Consider the following 22,276-nt stretch of genomic DNA (forward strand, 5'->3'; position numbering starts at 1 on the left):
CGCAGCCAGCCAGCCTAAGTATCATTTGACTTCGGTGTGACTGGACAATCCCAGTGGCTGGTGGGTCCAGACAATTCCACCCATATCAAAGTTAGCTTTGTATTGTTTGAGGGTGAAGAAATGATGAGGGGGAGAAAATGTAGACTTATTATCAAATTTAGTAAAATGTGTTTCTGATATGGTGCAACTATATTTTCTTTGTGTTACAGGCATCTTGTGGAAACTACACCTTTATACCATACATGGTGACTCCACACAACAAGGTGTACTGTTGTGAGAGCAGCTACATGAAGGGATTGAGTGAGTTAATGCAGCCGAATTTTGAGTTGTTGCTTGGGCCTATCTGCATGCCGTTAGTGGATCGCTTTGTTCAGTTGCTGAAGGTTGCACACATCAGTTGCTGGTAGGTGTTTCTTTACACATCAATATCATGTTTCTGCATCGTAGAATTGTTTGTCCAAGAAGGTGCCCATATTGAGCTGATTTGTAAAATAGGCTTGCTTGTCTATGTTCAGCTATTTGTAATTGTGATTATCTAGTTTTCCTCTATATTAAGGCAGTAATCCAAAGTAGTTTGTTCTTCTTAACCTTTGAATGAATGTGCATGGCAGGTGGAGGAGAATGTCCTGCGATGACGACAGCTATGGATTTTATAGTTTTAGTGCAAAAGTATTTTTATGTCCATAACAAATTTTGTTGGTATGATGCATGGTTTTTAACCTTAACCTGCACTATGGATCCTGACTGGTGAACAGTTAAAGCCACCCACATGACTTAGTTGTCCACCCAAAGCCCTCTGTTTCCTTTGTGAAATATGCAGATTAGGCTTAATCAACAAGCGGCAACTGCAATTTTATCTCGGGTCTGAGCAAGAAACCTGCCCATGATGCTGATCAAGAAAAGACCAGAAAGTAAAGAGCCCCTTGGAGATCGGTTTTGTACTTTATCTTTTGTTGCGGCAAGAGGAGCAGAAGTACTTCCTCAAGCCCCACAAGAGAATTTTGATTTCTCTTACTCTCCCCTCTGCAAGACCTGCATGGAATCCACCTCCCAACACCTACCCGCAGGCCTACGTGTGACGAAAAAGCTGCCTGATTTTTCGTCCCCCAAGACTGCATCCTGCTCATTCCAGGTGGTAAATGAGTCAACTATGAGATTCGAGAGCCAAAATAGCTGGGCCCGTTTTCTGCAAGTGAGAGTTTCTGACCCCTCCGGCCACGTACCAATGCAAAATCCACCTGGAGTTTAAATTTAGGCCAATATGTTTGTTACCGCAAACTTTCTTATTCTGAATCATAATTTAAGGCAAACCCAGCTAACAAGGAATAAATATTTGCATTTCTTAAATAAAATTCCAATACTTAATTTCTATATTGGGTTCCTTCATTAAAATCATGTCCCAATGGTCAGAATGTTTCACAATTATTAAAACAGCACAAAATGTTCATTTGATAAAATGCCATAAATGTAACAATTTTTGTACTGTGTTCGACCAAGGTCTAAATGCTTATATATCTTCAACTAATGAGGGGCAGCACTGTGACGCAGTGGGTTAGCCCTGCAGCCTCATGGCGCCGAGGTTCCAGGTTCGATCCTGGCTCTGGGTCACTATCCGTGTGGAGTTTGCACATTCTCCCCGTGTTTGCGTGGGTTTCGCCCTCACAACCCAAAGATGTGCAGGCTAGGTGGATTGGCCACGCTAAATTGCCCCTTATTTGGAAAAAATGAATTGGGTACTCTAAATTTAAAAAAAAACTAATTAAAATATAGAATTGTAGTCACAAGTAATTGTGCTCGAATGTAGCTAAGATTATACATGTTCTTAAAATTGTAAATGAAGCTCATCAGGACTAGGACGAAAAGTTAGCATTTACAGTGCAAATTACAATTTTAAGATTGAAAGACCAGAACCTAAATATAAAATGAAAATGCCAACTTTGGCGCATGATATGCAGTGATGAAGGCAAAACTGATTCTAATTCCGATGTTCCTGCTTGTGGTTCCCCTAGATGGCACGGTGCAAGTCTCTGGGTGCAGCTTTGAACAGAGACAGTGCCTTGCTGATTCAAGGAAAGCAAACTAGCATGATTTCTCTTGTGGTTAGCTGCTTATCTTCCCTCTTGGAGTCCAGAGTACACTGCAGGTGGAGGATACTGGCGCTGCATGTTTCTTTCAGTAATATTAGTCATGCTAATTTTATTTCTAATATTAGGTACAGGATGATACTGTTGAGCAATTTCTTTACAAATTGTGTATGCTTCCTTCCCTACACCTGCATCATGCCGTGTGAACAACTTTAAAATATAATGTAAATACAAATTGTGAACACCTTTCATGAATACTTCCTTCCAAACCTTTTGTTTGAAAATCCCTTTTTGTTTGTGTTAGTAACGTCTGGATATACAGTGCAATATGATTTCGGTTCAACAGTTCACATTGTAATACCTCAGCAATGACTTACTTTTGAAACCTGTGACTTTTGTGGAGTAGGTGAAAGTGCTTCAGTGCTTGTGAAGCGTTTTGGGAAATCCCAAGATTATGAAAGATGTTTCTAAATATAAGTCCTTTCTTTCTTATGAACAATTACCCAGAAAATGTTCTTATTCTTTGTAACACATTGTTGTATAAGTGAGCAGATTGAACGATTTTGATTGGCCAGCCACCAATCCACATGGACGAAAGTTATTTTGGATTGATGAACAGAACTGGCACATTTAGCAGTAGCAGAAGATTGTACTCTGATTGCTCAATTCTTAGAGACCGGGAATGTATTTGGTTCACATGCTAGGCTCTGTTGAGATTTGATTTCATGGGATGTGGATTGCAACGCCCACATTTGTTGCCCATCTCTTACGGCCCGTGAACTCAGTGGCTTGCACTGCTGTGGATATAGAGTCACATGTAGGCCAGACCAGGTAAGAATGGCAGATTTCCTTCCCTAAAGGACGTTAAAGAACCAGATGGCTTTTTACAACAATTAATGATAATTTCATGGTCATCATTTCTGAGGCCAGCTTTTAATTCCAGGTTTCATGCCATGGTGGGATTTGAAACCCACTATGTCCTCACAGCATTAGCTTGGGCCTCTGGATTCCCAGTCCAGTGACACTACAACTACACCACTGCTTTCCTCCTGAAGGGTTTCTGGTTTTAGGTTTTAGCTGGGGTAGTGATCGTGTCACTGCAGCTAGTCTTGTCGCCTTTGGAAAAGGAAAAAGATCAGACAGATTTTGCATGCCTGATGATTCTTCAGTGACCCCTGTGAAATGAGTAAGGACCGTGAACCTGTGCCTCAATACGAGTTAACATCTTCAGGAGAATGGGGGTTTAAAAAAAAAATAATAATAATAATAACAGAAGAATTTCAAATTTCTTTGCAACCAAGAGAAGGTGGATTGTGTGATGGGAGGAGTGGGATAAGCCAGACAAAGTTGATTTTAGCCAAGATGAATGGCTTGTGCCTTTACATGCCCATTGTGATTTAACTAGTTGGCTCCATTTTAGAGTTGGAGACTTTGTGCTAATTGAAACATCAGCCTGTCTTCTAATGTTTAGATCAGCTGGTCCCTGGTTTTTTATAAAACTTACTTTGACATTTTAGATGCATCAAACCACTCCATCATAATTCCAGAAAATAACAGCAAGCCAACTCTAGCTGCTCTTCTCCTATTAATCTCTATTGCTCTTGTGTAAGAGGGGTGAGTTGTTTTCACTTTAGTTACAGCAGAACACAATGGCTTTGAACGTTCCTTCTGAGGAACAAAACCTGACTAGGAAAAAGCACATCTGATTGATCAGAAATGTGTGGTAACGTTTAGATTGAATTCTCGATTGAAGTCCCAAACTTGCTGCTCTTGCTATTTGGCATTTTTAAATGATTCTTTATTTCTAAAATATGTATGTTTTCAAAAAGCAAGGTGGTGTAAGAAATATGGCTCAGAATATGGCGTTTGTTTGTGCTTCACAGTCAATATTTTCGCGAAACTATCTTGAGTGACATCAGAAAAGCTCGAGAACTTTACAGTGGTAAAGAACTGGCCACAGAACTAGGAAGAATAAGAAAACGCCTGGACAATGTTGAAGTTCTCTCTGCCGATATTGTCATTAATTTGCTTCTTTCCTACCGTGATATTCAGGTATGTGTTATGTGGCTGGAGGTTCCCTGAGATTACAACGCTGTTTATTTTTATGCCCACTTTTAAATGTGTGTGTCAAATCGGACTTGCTTTGTGCTGTGCTTTATATGAAAATCCTGTTTATACAGATCAGATGCCTCAAATTTCAAACATATATTCTGTTTTATAAAAGAAAGTGTAATAAAACTCCAGGGTAGAAACTAGAACATTTCATTTGTATTATCTGAGTGCAAAATTAGTTTGGGCATTGATTAACTGCGCAGGCATTCTCTCTCCCTCTGGCCCAATTGGGAGCCAGAGACCTCCGAGTGCTCAGGGCGCTTGTTTCAAGCAAGCATGCTGCTGATATTGCTGATCAGGGCCGAAATGCCTGAATCAGGATCCAAATGCAAAACCTGGCTGAAACTACTCTACAGAGATCTAAACATCCACACTGAAAGACACCACAAGGACCCTCGGGGAGAGTTACTTTTTAAATTACACAACTTGAGGAGAAACCAAGAGGAGCAGATATTCTGCCCTCCCCCACAGCATTACCATGGGCCACTGCCAGCCTACCAACTCTCTCTCTCTCTCTCTCTTCCCCCCCCCCCCCCCCCTACCTGAGAGATGCCAGTCAAAGGTCATGACCTCCAAACTGGAAATCTTTACCGAAGAGCTCCATCATAATTTGATGAATCCTGGTGCTGAATTTGTCACATGCTCGGAACTAGCTCATGCTGGCTGCAATGTTGGCCATTTTTGACAGTTGGGTGTCCATTTTGTTTAAAAATGTGGGAATCTTCCAGATATGTGGAAAGCGGAGAAGAAGCTACTAAGGCCCTTAAATCAAACCACATTAATATTACAGTCATAGATACTTCATTAGAAATGGAAAAGCAATTTCAGATAAATTGTGCTGGTAAAGAAGAAAAGTACTAGAGATCAACAGCCAGCTCACACATGGAATTAGAGTGATCAGTAAAATGCTCAAGTGAAAAGCGATTGATTAAATGGCTCGAGTGATTTTGACATGAGACAGTAGGAAGAAGAATATTGAGATAAATTAAAAGATATTTTAAAAATATAGAAAACATTTGAATCGCAAGCATGCTCAGGTTGCGTTTGATACATAAAATATATTGCAAAAGAGAATACACAAACACATGGGGCGCAATTCAGCAGACTCCAGTTAAAGTCTGCTGAATGGCGTGTTTAGCAAGGTATTTCTTGGCAATGCAGACCCTGCTATTCAACGGAACTTTGCAAGGTTTCTTTTGGTCTTGGCGAGAAACTCCCTGCACTGGCGGGAGCTCAGCTTGTGTATGGCATCAAGGAGCCCCAGCAACATTGGAGTCAATGGGAATTTGGAAAAACTGCTGATTGGAATGATACCTGGCACAAAGGAAGATGGTTGTGGTTGTTGGAGGTCAACCATGTCAGTCCCGGGACATCACTGCAGGAGCTCCTCGGTGTAGTGTCTTAGGCCAACCACCTTCAGCAGCTTCATGAATGACCTTCCTTCAAACATAAGGTCGGATGTGGAGCTGTCCACTGACGATTGATGATTACACAATGTTCAGCACCATTCATGACTCCTCAGACACTGAAACAGTTCATGTGTAAATGCAGCTAGACCTGGACAATGTGCAGGCTTGAGTTGATGAGTGGCAAGTAACATTCATGCACAAGTGCCAGGCAATGACAGTCTTCAATAAGAGAGAAAATCATCACACCTTGACATTCCGTTACATTGCCATCACTGAATGCCCCCGATCCGGGGGTTGCCATTGACCAGAACCTGAACTAGACTAGCCATATACAGACAATGACTACAAGAACAGGTCAGAGGCGAGGAATCCTGTGGCGAGTATCCTGACTTCCCAAAGCCTGTCCGCCACCTACAAGGCACAAGTCAGGAGTGTGATGAAATACTCCCCACTTGCCTGGGTGATTGCAGCTCCAACAACACTCGAGAAGCTTGAAATCATCCAGGACAAAGCAAGCTGCTTGATTGCTACCCCTTCCACAAATATTCATTCCATCTACTGCCAAAGCACAGTAGCAGTAGATGCACTGCAGGATCTCACAAAGGTTCCGATGACACTATCAAGGGCAGTAGATACATAGGAACATCACCACCTGGAGGTTCCCCTCCAAGTCACTCAACACCCTGACTTGGAAATATATCGCCGTCCCTTCACCGTCACTGGGTCAAAATCGTGGAACTCCCTCCCTAATAGCACAATGGGTGTACCTACACCTCATGTACTGCAGTGGTTCGAGAAGGCAACTCACCTCCACCATCTCAAGGTCAATTAGGAATGACCCAACCAGCGATGTCCACATCCCGTTTTTAAAAAAAAAATGTTATTGCATGTTGACCTGTTGGATTTCTTGTATGAGCAGATTCAAGTCTCTTTGAACATTAACACTTAAAAATTTCTCACCTTTTCAAAATGTTCAGCTTTTCTATCCTTTCGACCAAAGTGAATAACCTCACACATCGCTATGTTATAATCAACCTGATCAAAAAAGTATCTCACTCAGCCGATTCAGTGACCCAGTCTCCATTGCTCTCTGTGGAATCAAATTCCACAGAGTAATGACCAGACACAAACCAGCCATCCAGCCAATTGAGCTAACCAACCCCCTTTAAATAAGGACAGCAAGACTCTGCACAGTACTCCAGATGCAACCTCACTCAGGCCCTGTACAGCAGGAGCAACACTTCCCTACTTTTATACTCTACCTTGTGATAAATGCCAACATTCCATTTGCCTTCCTAATTCCCAGCTGTACCTGCATATAGACTTCTTGTAATTTATGTATCAGGGCACTCATGCCTCTGTATCGCCAAGTTCTGTAATCTCTTGCACTTGCTCCCTGTGTGGGTGGCGAACAGGGCTGCAGGAAGGATGAGTCAGCTGACCAAGGCACCATGGTTCAGCAGGGGGAGGGAGTAAATAGGCAAGTTGTAGTTGTAGGGGATTCTATTATCAGGGGGATAGATAGTATCCTTTGTGTGCAGGATAAAGTGTCCCGCATGGTATGTTGCCTGCCCGGTGCTAGGGTGCGGGACATCTCTGACCGGCATGAAAGGATACTGGAGAGGGAGGGGGAGGATCCAGTTGTTGTGGTCCATGTCGGTACCAACAACATAGGCAAGTCTAGGAAAGAGGACCTGTTTAGAGATTATAAAGAGCTAGGACTCAAATTTAAAAAACAGGTCCTCAAGGGTCATAATCTCCGGATTACTGCCCGAGCCACGTGCAAATTGGCATAGGGAGGCAAGAATAAGGGAAGTTAACACGTGGCTGAAAGAGTGGTGTGGGAAAGAGGGGTTCCTTTTCATGGGACACTGGCATCAGTTTTGGGACGGGGGGGACCTATACCGTTGGGATGGTCTCCACCTGAACCGAGCTGGGACCAGTGTTCTGGCGAAAAGAGTAAATAGGGTGGTCAATAGGACTTTAAACTAGAGATTGGGGGGGGAAGGGAAAGTCAGGGAACCAAGAGGTGAAACAATCAGTGGGAAGCGTAGCTGCTTAGGAATACAAAAAAGCACGAAAAGACAGAACTCAGGAGAGGTTACGATAGTCCCCATCTCACAAAATATGACAGTGTATGGAAAGGCTCAGTAAACCAAGGTCCACCACACTAAGACAACAAAAAGGAACGGTCAATAGAGAGTTAAAGGTGCTATATTTAAATGCGTGCAGTGTACGGAACAAGGTAGATGAGCTTGTGGCCCAGATTGTGACTGGCAGGTATGATGTGGTAGGCATCACAGAGACGTGGTTGCAGGGGGTTCAGGACTGGCATTTAAACATCCAGGGATTCACAACCTATCGAAAAGACAGAGAGGTGGGCAGAGGGGGCGGGGTTGCCTTGTTAATTAGGAATGAAATAAAATCAATAGCACTAAACAACATAGGGTCAGATGATGTGGAGTCTGTGTGGGTAGAGTTGAGGAACCACAAAGGCAAAAAAAAACCATAATGGAAGTTATGTACAGGCCTCCTAGCAGTGGTCAGGACCAGGGGCACAAAATGCACCACGAAATAGAAAGTGCATGTCAGAAAGGCAAGGTCACAGTGATCATGGGGGACTTCAATATGCAGGTGGACTGGGTAAATAATGCTGCCAGTGGACCCAAGGAAAGGGAATTCATTGAATGTTTACAGGAGGGCTTTTTGGAACTGTTTGTGATGGAGCCCACGAGGGAACAGACCATTCTGGACTTAGTGTTATATAATGAGCCAGACTTGATTAAAGATCTTAAAGTAAGGGAACACTTAGGAGGCAGTGATCATAATATGGCAGAATTCAATCTGCAATTTGAAAGAAAGAAAGTAGAATCAGATGTAAAGGTGTTACAGTTAAATAAAGGTAACTACAGGGGCATGAGGGAGGAACTGACACAAATCGACTGGGAGCAGAGCCTAGTGGGAAAGACAGTAGAACAGCAATGGCAGGAGTTTCTGGGAGTAATTGAGGACACAGTACAGAGGTTCATCCCAAAGAAAAGAAAGGTTATCAGAGGGGGGATTAGGCAGCCATGGCTGACAAAGAAAGTTAGGGAATGCATCAAAGCAAAAGAGAAAACCTATAATGTGGCAAAGAGTAGTGGGAAGTCAGAAGATTGGGAAGACTACAAAAAACAAACAGGATAACAAAGAGAAAAATAAGGAAAGAGAGGATCAAATATGAAGGTAGGCTAGCCAGTAACATTAGGAATGATAGTAGAAGTTTCTTTAAATACATTAAAAACAAACGGGAGGCAAAAGTAGACATTGGGCCGCTCCAAAATGACGCTGGTAATCTAGTGATGGGAGACAAGGAAATAGCTGAGGAACTAAATAAGTACTTTGCGTCAGTCTTCACAGTAGAAGACATGAGTAATATCCCAACAATTCAGGAGAGTCCGGGGGCAGAGTTGAATATGGTAGCCATCACAAAGGAGAAAGTACTAGAGAAACTAAGAGGTCTAAAAATTGATAAATCTCTGGGCCCAGATGGGCTACATCCTAGAGTTCTAAAGGAGATAGCTGAAGAAATAGTGGAGGCGTTAGTTATGATCTTTCAAAAGTCACTGGAGTCAGGGAAAGTCCCAGAGGATTGGAAAATCGCTGTTGTAACCCCCCTGTTCAAGAAGGGAACAAGGAAAAAGATGGAACATTATAGGCCAATTAGCCTAACCTCAGTTTTTGGCAAGATTCTAGAATCCATCGTTAAGGATGAGATTTCTAAATTCTTGGAAGTGCAGGGTCGGATTAGGACAAGTCAGCATGGATTTAGTAAGGGGAGGTCGTGCCTGACAAACCTGTTAGAGTTCTTTGAAGAGATAACAAATAGGTTAGACCAAGGAGAGCCAATGGATGTTATCTATCTTGACTTCCAAAAGGCCTTTGACAAGGTGCCTCACGGGAGACTGCTGAGTAAAATAAGGGCCCATGGTATTCGAGGCAAGGTACTAACATGGATTGACGATTGGCTGTCAGCCAGAAGGCAGAGAGTTGGGATAAAAGGTTCTTTTTCGGAATGGCAACCGGTGACGAGTGGTGTCCCGCAGGGTTCAGTGTTGGGGCCCCAGCTGTTCTCTTTATATATTAACGATCTAGATGACGGGACTGGGGGCATTCTGGCTAAGTTTGCCGATGATACAAAGATAGGTGGAGGGGCAGGTAGTATTGAGGAGGTGGGGAGGCTGCAGAAAGATTTAGACAGTTTAGGAGAGTGGTCCAAGAAATGGTTGAAATTCAACTTGGGCAAGTGCGAGGTCTTGCACTTTGGAAAAAAGAATAGAGGCATGGACTATTTTCTAAATGGTGACAAAATTCATAATGCTGAAGTGCAAAGGGACTTGGGAGTCCTAGTCCAGGATTCTCTAAAGGTAAACTTGGAGGTTGAGTCCGTAATTAAGAAAGCAAATGCAATGTTGTCATTCATCTCAAGAGGCTTGGAATATAAAAACAGGGATGTACTTCTGAAGCTTTATAAAGAACTAGTTAGGCCCCATTTAGAATACTGTGAGCAATTTTGAACCCCACACCTCAGGAAGGACATACTGGCACTGGAGCGGGTCCAGCGGAGATTCACACGGATGATCCCAGGAATGGTAGGCCTAACATACGATGAACGTCTGAGGATCCTGGGATTATAGTCATTGGAGTTTAGGAGGTTGAGGGGAGATCTAATAGAAACTTACAAGATAATGAATGGCTTAGATAGGGTGGACGTAGGGAAGTTGTTTCCATTAGCAGGGGAGACTAGGACCCGGGGGCACAGCCTTAGAATAAAAGGGAGTCACTTTAGAACTGAGATGAGGAGAAATGTCTCCAGCCAGAGAGTGGTAGGTCTGTGGAATTCATTGTCACAGAGGGCGGTGGAGGCCGGGACGTTGAGTGTCTTTAAGACAGAAGTTGATAAATTGTTGATTTCTCGAGGAATTAAGGGCTATGGAGAGAGAGCGGGTAAATGGAGTTGAAATCAGCCATGATTGAATGGTGGAGTGGACTCGATGGGCCGAATGGCCTTACTTCCGCTCCTAAGTCTTATGGTCTCCCCATTTAGATACTACACTGCTTTTCTGTTCTTCCTGCCAAAGTGGACAAGTACACATTTTCCCACATGCTCCCATCTGTCAAAGTTTTGGCCACTCATTTAACCTATCTAAATCCCTTTGTCCATCTTGCTTGTTACTTCCATAAAGAGCTCTAAATGAGTCACACACAATTTCCCTTTCATATGCTTCAGTTTCCTCCCACAAATCCCGAAAGACGTGCTTGTTAGGTGAATTGGTCATTCTGAATTCTCCCTCGGTGTACCCAAACAGGCACCAGAGTGTGGCGACTAGGGAATTTTCACAGTAATTTCATTGCCGTGTTAATGTAAGCCTACTTGTGACAATAATAAAGATTATTATTATGATCAGGCAGAGTCAACATGGTTGTGTTATGATTTTCTAAATGTCCTGCTATTACCTGATTCTTGCTGTAATGTGTTCTAGGTGTTAGGCCAAATGCTTTCTGTCTCCTTCCTTTCTTGAAAAGGGATGCTGCATACGCGATTTTTCAATCTGCTCGAGCCTTTACAGAATCTAGGGAGCTTTGGAAATGATAATCAATGGATCTACTATCTTTGCAGCCACTTCTTCTAACACCCTGGGGTGAAAGCCATCAAGTCCCGAGGACTTGTCAACCTCCAGTTCTTATAGCTTTCCCAGTGAATTTTACCTTGTGTTTGTGATTGTTTCGGGTTTCTCCCTCCCTGCTATTATGTTCTATGTTCTTGATTTTTCAAGAATTCTTGGTAATTTCTTTGTGTTTTTTACTTTCAAGAGTACCTGGTCAGTGTTTCCACCATTCAATTCTCCAGTCTCGCTCTCTTAGTTGCTCTCTTCCTTCTTGTGGAGTCCAAAAATCTCTTTCAAACTGACGTCTTGCTCCAAGACCATTTCTTCTTTTGATAGGGTAAACAACAGTCAGCTGGTGCACTGCAAAAGGGAGAAATAGATGGTGGAGTAGGGTAGGGAAGAAAGCTATCATCCAATTTGCATCTTGTGTGGCGGCATGACTTGAGATTTCAGAAATGTGGTGTTACAAGTTACAGATGAACACAGTAAGCTGCTGGCTGCTGATTTACTTCATGAAGAATTTTCAACATTAAATTATATTTATTTTATATCCTGTGTTTCTTTTATCAAGGATTATAATGCCATAGTAACATTGGTGGAAACTTTGGATAAACTTCCAACCTGTGATCTAGTGGACAATCTGCACATCAAATTTCATTATGCCTTCGCACTGAATCGGTAAGACATTATTTTAGTGTTGATTCTAATTTATGAATTAACCTACATGGCCATTTAAAAAAAATATAGATCTATAATTTTGTTATGGCCAAATGTATATGCTTTCTTACTGCTTGTTATCAGTATGTTTTGTATGTATTGTCTTACACTTGGGGAGTGTGTATTGCAATGAAATAATTCAGCAATAAGCTTTTGTGAATTTAAAATAAAGTTAATTAATCTCGCACATTTATTCCTGAATTGACATAATGTCGCACACTCGATTTCTCTCTCTCGCATGCTTGTGCGTGCAGAACACACCCCTTTCACGTGACAGAGCAGTGGTTTTTTTGAAAGATTTTGATGATTTTAAGTTGAAGTGAGGTTCTTGTAAAACTAAGGTTTCACATCAGGTTATAAAGTTTCTTGTAGTCGAATATCTAGGAGGTTGTATCGCAAGTGAATTTTGAAACTGGAACAAGTTAATACGCTGGTTCCTTGATGACTGGTTCTCTGGCTAACAACTGATGGTTCTTATAAACCAAAGATGGCACAGTCTTTCTCTGCAACTATTGTCTCATTTGTGTTCTTCTGCAGTCTGCCCTCCTCTCTCTAAGTCCTCAGATAAAGTTCATTATTTTAAGCCAGTTTTGATCACATGGCCAGTACTCGAAATCATCCAATCAGAATAGTTTGGAAATCCAAAGCCATCACTACACAATAGCAGATAGATTTATTTTGCACTTAACTTGTCGATAACTAGTCTTGTCAGTTTTCTTCTGTTAAATTGCAAACCCAGGGGCATAGAGACTAGCTGTCCATTGACTGTGTGTCTTGAGTAAACCTTGAACAATGGCATGACATGTTGCTTGGTGTACCCATTCCAGGGGGAGACCCCTACAATGTTGCTAAATGTGGAACCTTTCCAGAAATTTGATAGTGTGTGCTGAAAACGAAAGGTCAGCTGACTCCTTGGCAGCTAGCGTAATGGTGTCCATTTTAAGCAAATAAAAGACTATTCCAGAAGCACCCACAAGTCAGGAATATGACATGCTTTTGCTAAGCATGACAGTTGTAAGATTCTTTGCCACAACCAATCCCCAGACGAGGTCCCCCCAATTCATTAAATTCTGGATGGGATACACCCAAATTATTATGCGGGGGATGAGGAGGGATGAACTGGCTCCTTTTTTTAATTCAACTCCCTCAGTTGGTTGCAACGAGATTAATTTAGGAAGGACCCCGCCCCTTGCGGACACCTTTTCGTAGCCCAATATATTTATGTTTTAAAAGAAGCCAATTTAACCAGTTTCTCTTGAGTTAACGAAATGGCGAGTTTATTGGCTACTAAATGTGGAAAAAAAGACAAAGCACATGCATAAAAAGTCTCACGGATTAGAAATTAGAATTTGAGTCCAAAATTAAGTAAAATAAAAACGTATCCGTCTTTGACAGTGTTCGTGAGGAGTAGATGGTGCAACATTGTGAATTGTGATTTCAGTTGTGGGGGAATAATTGGTTTTGAGATTTCAGTCTTTTACAGTTTTTAGCTGAGAAACTGCCCTGCTTCCTTTTTAGTTGTAGCTTTGCTGATTTAGCTTGCTCCAGCAATCACAGTTATCTGCAAAATCTCTCTGGCTGGGGTCTGCTGCTGCCTTTCACCTTGTATCTCACGCTCGGGTTTCCTCCGGGTGCTCCGGTTTCCTCCCACAGTCCAAAGATGTGCGGGTTAGGTGGAATGGCCATGCTAAATTGCCCTCCGTGTCCAAAAAATGTTGTGTGGGTTACGGGGATAGGGATATGTGAGCTTCAGTGGGGTGCTCTTTGTAAGGGCCGGTGCAGACTCGATGGGCCGAATGGCCTCCTTCTGCACTGTAAATTCTATGTATCACTCTGACACCCAGCACTAGCCGACTGACCAAGTTTTGCAGCTGGCTTTTATCCCAGTCTTTGTGCAATCCTGGAAAGTGAAAATTCTCATTACACCTGCTGAGATGATAATCAACTCCCATATCTTCATAGGAGATGGCAGTTAGTTTCTGTATGATTTTCATGCTTTTGATCTATCCTTGCCTGGAAACCGTGTGATTCCATTCTCTGTATCTTAGTATCGACCACCAGTTATTCAGACATTGACTGAATTTACATCCCCAGCCATCTTTGGCTTGTATGTCCATTTTTAAAACCAAAGGTCTTATTTAAAAGTTCAGTATATCTATACATAGTTTTCTTCTACGAAATGAAATGAAATGAAAATCGCTTATTGTCACAAGTAGACTTCAAATGAAGTTACTGTGAAAAGCCCCTATTCGCCACATTCCGGCGCCTGTTCGGGGAGGCTGTTAGGGGAATCGAACCGTGCTGCTGGCCTGCCTTGGTCTGCTTTCAAAGCCAGCGATTTAGCCCTGTGCTAAGCAGCCCCATATCATCATAACACGGCTTCCTAGGGCAGCATTGGCGCAGTGGTTAACACTGCTGCCTCAAGGCGCCAAGGTCCCAGGTTCGATCTTGGTCACTGTCCGTGTAGAGTTTGCACATTCTCCCCGTGTTTGCATGGGTTTCGCCCCCACAGTCCAAAGATGTGCAGGATAGGTGGATTGGCCGTGTTAAATTGCCCCTTAATTGGGAAAAATTAATTGGGTACTCTAAATTTATTTTAAAAATGACACTGCTTTTCACAGTCCTTGCAAGTCCTGTCATTACCCACTTTTTAAAGTAATAAATCAGATCTGAGGATATGATTTGCTGTTTCAATCCTTTAGTGCACAACAGACAAAGCTTGTGAGGTTGTACAAGTAATGCAGACACACTTGAAGGTTCCCTGAATGAAAGCAGATGCTGGTGAAAGGAAAGAAGGCATTTAACTTCCTTGGGAATGGAACTGGGAGAATAATTATCCTTTACTCAGTATGTGCTGCTTCTGCTGTTTGGCACGCCAGTAGTCATGCATTGTAGCTTCACCAGGTTGGCACCTCATTTTTCGATATGCCTGATGCTGCTCCAGGTATGCCTTCCTGCGCTCTTCATCGAACCAGGATTGATCCCTTGCTTGGTGTGTTAATGGTAGAGTGAAGGATATGCCGGGTTGTGAGGTTACAAATCATAGTTGAATAAATTTTGCTACTGCTGATGGCCCACGGTGCCTCATGGATGTCCAATTTTCAGATCTTTGCGAAGTCTATCCCATTTAGCATGGTGCAGTGCCACATATCATAATGGAGGGTGTCCTCATTGTGAAGATGGAACTTTGTCTCCACAAGGATTGCGCAGTGGTCACTCCGACCAATACTGTCATGGGCAGATACATTTGTGGCAGATAGATTGGTGCGGATGAGGCCAAGTAGATTTTTTCCCCCTCTGGTTGGCTCCCTCACTACCTTCCGCAGACTGTGTAGCAGCTAAGCCCTTTAGGGGTCGGCCAGCTCGGTCAGAAGTGGTGCTACCAAGCGACTCTTGGTGGTGGACATTGAAGTCCCCCACCTAGAGTACACGCTATGCCCATGTCGCCCCCAGTGCACCCTCCAAGTGGTGTTCAACATGGAGGAGTAGTAATGAGCAGGAAGTTTCCGTGACCATGTTTGGAAACCTTCAAGGTTGTGGAGTCAAATGTTGAGGACTCTTGGGGCAATTCCCTCCTGACTGTATACCACTGCTGCCGCCATTTCTGTCGCTGTCCTGCCAGTGGGACAGAACATACTCCAGGTTGGAGATGGTGCTTTCTGGAATCTGGGGTGTTGTATAATGTATGATTGTGTGGGCTGTTGCTCGACTTGCCTGTGGGTTAGCTCTTCCAATTTTGGCACAAAGTCCTCAGATGTCAGTGAGGAGGACTTTGCAGTTGACAGCTAGGGCTCTGTTAGATTTTGTCATTTCCGGTGCTGGGTTGTCTGCCTGGTTTCATTTGCTTTTCTGTAGTGGTTTTATACAACTGAGTGAATTGCTTCGGGCATTTCGGATGCAATTTAAGAATGACTCACATTGTTGTGAGTATTGCATCTTTGACTTTGTCTATATATATATATATATATATGTTTCTGGAACATACTTCTTCATTCACCTGAGGAAGGAGCAGTGCTCCGAAAGCTAGTGATTTGAAACAAACCTGTTGGACTTTAACCTGGTGTTGTAAGACTTCTTACTGTGCTCACATTGTTGTGGGTTGGGAGCCATATGTGAGACACTGGGAACGGAACAGGAATCTGCTTGCTCCACCATTCAATATGATCCAGGCTGATCGAACACTTTTATGTCCCTTTTACACCCGCTATCCCCATAACCTTTTACGTTATTGTGAATCCGAAATCTATCAATCTCTACCTTAAACATACTCAATGACTGAGCTTCCCCGGCCTTCTGGGGTAGAGAATTCCAAAGATTCACAACCCTCCTCACCTCCGTTCTAAGTGGCATCCTGCTTATTTTGAAATTGTCCCCCGTGTTTCTAGACTCCCAGCCAAGGGAAACACCTGGCCATGCCAGGTAAGGACGACTGATTTCCTTCCCTAAAGCAACATTAGTGAACTAGATGGGTTTTTACAACAATTGAGGATAGTTTCATGGTCACCATTACTGAGACTAGCTTTCAAATTCCAGATTTATTTATTGACTCCAAATTCCTCAGCTGCCGTGATGGGACTTGAACCGGTGTCCCCAGAACATTTGCCCTGGGCTTCTAGATTGCTAGGTTATTGCCATTACCATGACCTACTGCCTCCCCCCCCCCAACACCGCCACCTCCACCAGTAGCCCGCATATACTCAAAACTTGGCACCCTCACCAGAGACTGCTCGTGTTCAAAACACAGACTTGCCTTGAAAGACCAGGGACCATCACTTCTTCTCTGAGACTGCCTTAGTCCCAGCAGTGGCCATAGCTCAACCTAGCACTGCTGGGACCACAGAGTTGCCTCCAACCAGATTGGCTCCAGCTCTGAGGTGGGACTTCCTCCCAGATGGAGACAGAAGTCTTATACAATTACGGCTGCTCGCAGTGTAAAATGGCTGCAGGCTTTTGGGTGGACAGGTTGTCAACTGGCTTTTCATTTCACCACACTTATCGAGTTTACTGGTGTCTGGGAAGCCCTTTATCTTTATTAATGTGACTGTTGAGTAGAAATTGTCTCACAAGAAAAATTATGCGTTACCACAGTTTGGCCATCTCGAACAACGATGTGGCAAACTATCATGTATTGCAGCAATTGTTATATTCTGATGGAATAGAAATGTACTTTTAATGTAAAATTATTGTACGGGCACGTGTATATGTGGAGAATTTTGAGTTCCAATAAAAGTAGAGACTAAAAGCGTTTTTGCTTCAGCTGCGGTCCTCTGAGTGAATTGTATAATGGCTCCTTGGTTCTGGTGAGAATAAGCTGATGCTGATTCGTGCTGTTAATGTTGATATAACTCCAACTGCTCTGAGGCCCTGTGCCAGTGATGGAGCCTGGCAGGCACTGAGTGATATATCAGAAAATCGCAGGGGCTCTGCAACTGTTTTCTATTGATTTGATTATGTATTATGTCTGTGTTGTTTCCTGGTAACTAGGGGTTGAATATTACTTGTATAGTCCACTCTCAACCCAACCAGAACTAAAGGTCGGTGGGGGGAGGGAGAATCAATAACAGCTAGAAGTGAAAATTAAAGACCTGTACTACCCTATGGTGCCCTTGAGCTTAATTTAACGCAATTGTTCTTTTGTGTACCTAGGTTAGTATTTGTTCAATATTTGTCATTTGTAAAGAAGTCACTGTTTGCATTAACACTTTATCTTCTGCTGTGTAATTGAGGGCTTAATTTGAGCGGGTGGCAGAACTGGTGCTTGAAGTAGATGTTGGGAATTGAGCAACACCTGTCCAACTTAACAGTGTGGCTCATTTTCTTTGGCTGAGTCTCATTGCCACCTGGTGTTTGGATGTGAGCGGAATTCGCAGTGGCAGGAGGCTACAGTTTGGGAGCCACGGGAACTGTACTCTAAACTAAATTGGATTCATTGGGAGCGGGTCAGCAAATGATTGCAGTCATGGGAGAAGGGACCATCCCGAGCAAGGGGAGGCGCCAGGTTTCCTTGTGGAGGTGCCAGGTTTCCTGGTTTTCATTGGATGGAGTGCGTTAAAACTAGCCCTTAAATTCTTGCCCTTGACTTTTTGCAGCGTTTTCAATGTGAAGTTTGTCTAAAATAAAAAGTTTCCGATCTTTCTGTGGCTAGCAATTAAATCATGGTTGACAGTTTTGAGTAGCACAAAAATAATAAATATATGAAATAGTTTCAGTCAAGTTTCTTTTAATGTAATGAAACTTAACTGAGTAAATTATTTTTTTCCTTGTTGGAATGCTAACCATTTAGTATTCAGGATGATGCTATTCTATTCCACTCTATTGATATTCTTGAGCTCTAGATCAAAATGGAGCTCTCTCATATCACTTCCTAAAACTTTCTCCAGGGAGTTCAATTTCCCTATTTTACCCCAAACACCTTTTACTCCTTCAATAGAAATGCAAATCTAATGACGACTTGGATATCGCTCCCATATCTTAAGAAGAGCTTCCAACACTCCTGTAAATTGGAAGAAAACAATTATCACCAAATGAGTAAGATGCTGTGTGTGTGGGGGGGGGGGGGGGTGGGTGGTGGGGGGGGGGGGGGGGGGTGTCTTTTTAACTCTCATTCCAACTGTATCTCTCTATTTTATAAGTACTGATATGGTGATTCTTCTCTAACAAAGTATTCACAGCACAGAAGAGGCCATTCAACCCACCCAAACCTGGTTTCATCTAATCATCTCTGCCGTAAATTATCTGCACTTTTCTCAATTCTGTTTTCAAGCTGGTCAGGTGTAAGTAATTTAAACCGATCCTAATTATTAACTACCGTCCTCAATTAAGAAAAATTAGCTGAGAATGATCAAAACCAATGATCCCAAGGCCACAAAAGATTCTCTAAATTTCCTAACGATTAAAGATTCTGTGTTCCTCCCTTCCACGAGCCCACCCAGCCAAATTTCCACCAAGCCATGACTATTGCAAACATAAATAATCTCTTTCTGTCCTCTTAAGATAATAAGATCATAAGAAATTGGAGTAGGATTAGGCCATTCAGCCCTCCCCTGCCATTCAGTAAGATCGTGGCTGATCTGATTGTGGTCTTAGCTCCATTTACCTGCCTGACCTCTATAAGCCTTGTAGATCTAAAATCTGACCAACTCAGCCTTGAATATAGAATTCCAAAGACTAACAAATCTCTTGAGAGAAGAAATCCCTCCTCATCACCATCTCAAAAGGAAGAGCCCTGATTTTTAACTGCGACTCGTAGATCTAGATTCCCACAAGGGGAAACACCCTCTCAGAATCTATTCTGTCAAGCGTCTCCTCAGAACCTTTCAACAAGATCATTGCTGAATTGTCTAAACTTCTAAGAGTTTGGGACCAACCTGCTCAATCTTTCTTCAGAAGGCAACCTCGTCACCCCGGGAATCTGCCCAATGAATCTTCTCTGAACTGCTTTCAATGCAAGTATATCTCTGCTAAAGTAAGGAAACCAAAACTGGACACCGTCCTCTACCGACTCACGCCAAGTCCCGTGTGCTTTGCTGACCAATGTTGACATCGAGTCAAATAATGGCTCAGCTTTGGATGTCTCATCGTTGTTTTGAAAATCCTGCGTGGTCTGCCTCTGCCTTTATCTGTAATTTCTCCCCGTTCCGCAGCACTCTGTCTAATTCTGGACTCGCGAGCACCTTTGATTTGAATTGAATCGTTGAATAGTTATAGCACAGAAGGACATCATTTGGGCCTGTTGTGTCTGTGCTGGATTGTTGTAAGAGCTACTCAGCTAGTCCCACTCCCTTGTCTCTTTCTCTGTATTATTTTCCTCTTCAGATAATTATCCAATTCCCTTTTGGGAGACACAATTAAATCAGCTTGCACCACACACTCATGCATAACAGATCCTAACCACTCGCATGTTTGCTCAAGTTGCCTCCAGTTCTTTGCCTAATCAACTTAAATTGTGCCTCGTGTTTCTTGACCCATCCGCCACCTACTCTGTCTGGACCCCTCATGATTTTGAAGACCTTTGCCAAATCTCCTTGAACAAGAAAAGCCCAGTTTCACCAATCTGTCCCCTAATTGAAGTCTCTCATCCCCAGAACCATTTCCATAAATGGTTTCCACACCCTTACTAACACTTCCACATTTTTCCTAAAGTGTGGTGCCCAGAATACGGCGCCATGCTGGAGTTGAAGCTGACCCTGTTGTAAAGGCTCACCATAACTTTCATACATTTGTACTCTGTCTCTCTATTTAGAAAGCCCAGGATCCCATATGTTTTATTGAACACTTTCTCAACCAGCCCTGCCACCTGCAGTGATTTGTGCACATATTTCCCCAGGTCCTCTGTTCCTAAAATCGGAATCGTACCTTTTATTTTGTATTACATTTCCTCATTCTTCTACCAAAATAGATCAGCTCACACTTCTCTGCTTTAAATTTCAATTGGTCCATTGGTGGCTGTGCCTTTCATTACCTAGGTCCCAAATTCCTCCTTTAAGACACTCCTTAAAACTTCCCTCTTTGACCAAGCTTTGGAACCTGCACTAATATTGCTTCATGTGACTCGTCGGTGTTTTTTTAATGCTCCTATGAAGTGCTTTGAGATGTTTCATTGCATTAATGCTGCCACATTAGATCCCAGTTATGTTGCGGTGGAAGTAAAATGTAATCAGGCAATGATCACAAGCTAATATTATGTAACACAAAATGAAGTGTCCGCAGTGATTAATCAACTAGAATGTAGAGTGTTTGGGCCCTGATTTGTACCCATCCATTAGCACCGCATTAAAATCCGTTCCTTGATCTTCAAAAGAGGAAGGAATCTTGGGAAAACAAACAAGAACTACACGTACGTGAGCCTGTGCAGACATGTATTTGTAAAGCCACAGGAAAACATGCATGTGTTTGAGGAGCTTGCTCAATGACATTCCTTTACTAATTATATCTTGAAAGTGAAGAACTCCCCCATTTCTGTTCATTTTGAAGGAGAGGGTGTAGGTAAGGTGTGTTTTGTGCCATGTGCCATGGATTTCTGTTGCCTGTTCAGTTTTCATATAGTGAATAAAAGATAACTTGAGCGCAAGTATTTGGTTTCAGCTAAAAAAAAAACATTAATTTGCTCCCCTCCATCGTCCCAGCCCTCAAACTCTTTGGCATCCCCTCTGCTAATATCAGCAATTTCCCGTTCCATCTTCCTTCACCTTTCCCACTTCCCCAAATTCTAATTGCCGATCATCCCTTCTCAGTCCATATCGCCGTTCCTGCACTGTTACTGAGTCAAAATCCTTGAACTCCCATCCTGACTGTCATGATATCCACATCAGCATATCATGGTGCAATCTCACACACACTGATGGACAGGTAGTTGGACCAACCAACACACACACAACATCGCAGCCAATCACCAGTGAGAGCACACGCACTATAAAACAGGGAACACCACAGTTCCCGCTCATTCTACCAGGAGATAGCTCAGAGCATAGAGCTCACAGCGTGCCACTCAGACATACACCATGTGCTGAGTGCCTCACTAAGATAGTGATAGGGCTGGGTCCACAGGTTAGCTGGTGAAGCATGAACCTCAGCCAGCAGTTAGTAGTTGTTATTGTTAAAGACAATAAAACAGAGTTGTACCATCTACAGCCATGTTGGATCATTTGTGCATCGGAACACCCAACACGACACTGACCACACTGTGGCAGTTCCTACACCACATAGACTGCAGTGGTTCAAGAAAGCGGCTCGCCACCACCTTCTCGAGGGCAATTAAGGATAGGCAATAATTGCTGGACTGGCCAGCGATATTCACATGCCCTGAAAGAATTTTTTAAAAATCAGATTCTGAAGGAGATAGAAGGTTATTTTTGAACGGTACACTTTGGTTCTATTTGAGTCAGTGACCTATCTTTCATACTCAGATGCTGACAGAACTGCTGTCCATTGGTTGTTTTTCTCATTTCTTCCGCTTGTCTATAGGAATGAATCATCCACTTAAGCAGTAGCGAAACACTCAAAAGAGTTTGTTAGATGTTTTTCACCATCATTCCAATAGTTTTGTACTTTTTACATTTAGCATTAATTAGTTTTAGTGAATCTTCCCTGTTTGAATTGTCTTCATCCCTAGCAGACAGCACTTGATATGAAGACTGCCAGTGTCATGGATGTTTCTGCTCTAAACTTTTCTTTTTATGATATTAAACCCAGGTCACAAATGCTATACCTTGTGCTTCCTATTTTCTAAGCATTGCCCATTCCAGATCTTTGAAAGTTGTGATCTAGAATTTCATCGGCTGTCAAAGAGATATTTTGTCTCTTGTTT

The 22,276-nt window shown here is 42.7% G+C and overlaps 1 protein-coding gene across 1 annotated transcript in view; it reads left to right on the forward strand.

The window, feature by feature from the left end:
- Positions 1-22,276, forward strand: part of LOC140410897 (mitogen-activated protein kinase kinase kinase 5-like) — a 281,574-nt gene that overhangs the window by 59,965 nt on the left and 199,333 nt on the right. The window contains 3 exon segments of the mRNA XM_072499669.1: positions 210-403; positions 3,968-4,136; positions 11,825-11,931. Of these exon segments, the coding sequence (XP_072355770.1) occupies positions 210-403; positions 3,968-4,136; positions 11,825-11,931 (470 nt within the window).

The sequence above is a fragment of the Scyliorhinus torazame genome, chromosome 4 (assembly GCF_047496885.1).
Source record: "Scyliorhinus torazame isolate Kashiwa2021f chromosome 4, sScyTor2.1, whole genome shotgun sequence".
Lineage (NCBI taxonomy): Eukaryota > Metazoa > Chordata > Chondrichthyes > Carcharhiniformes > Scyliorhinidae > Scyliorhinus > Scyliorhinus torazame.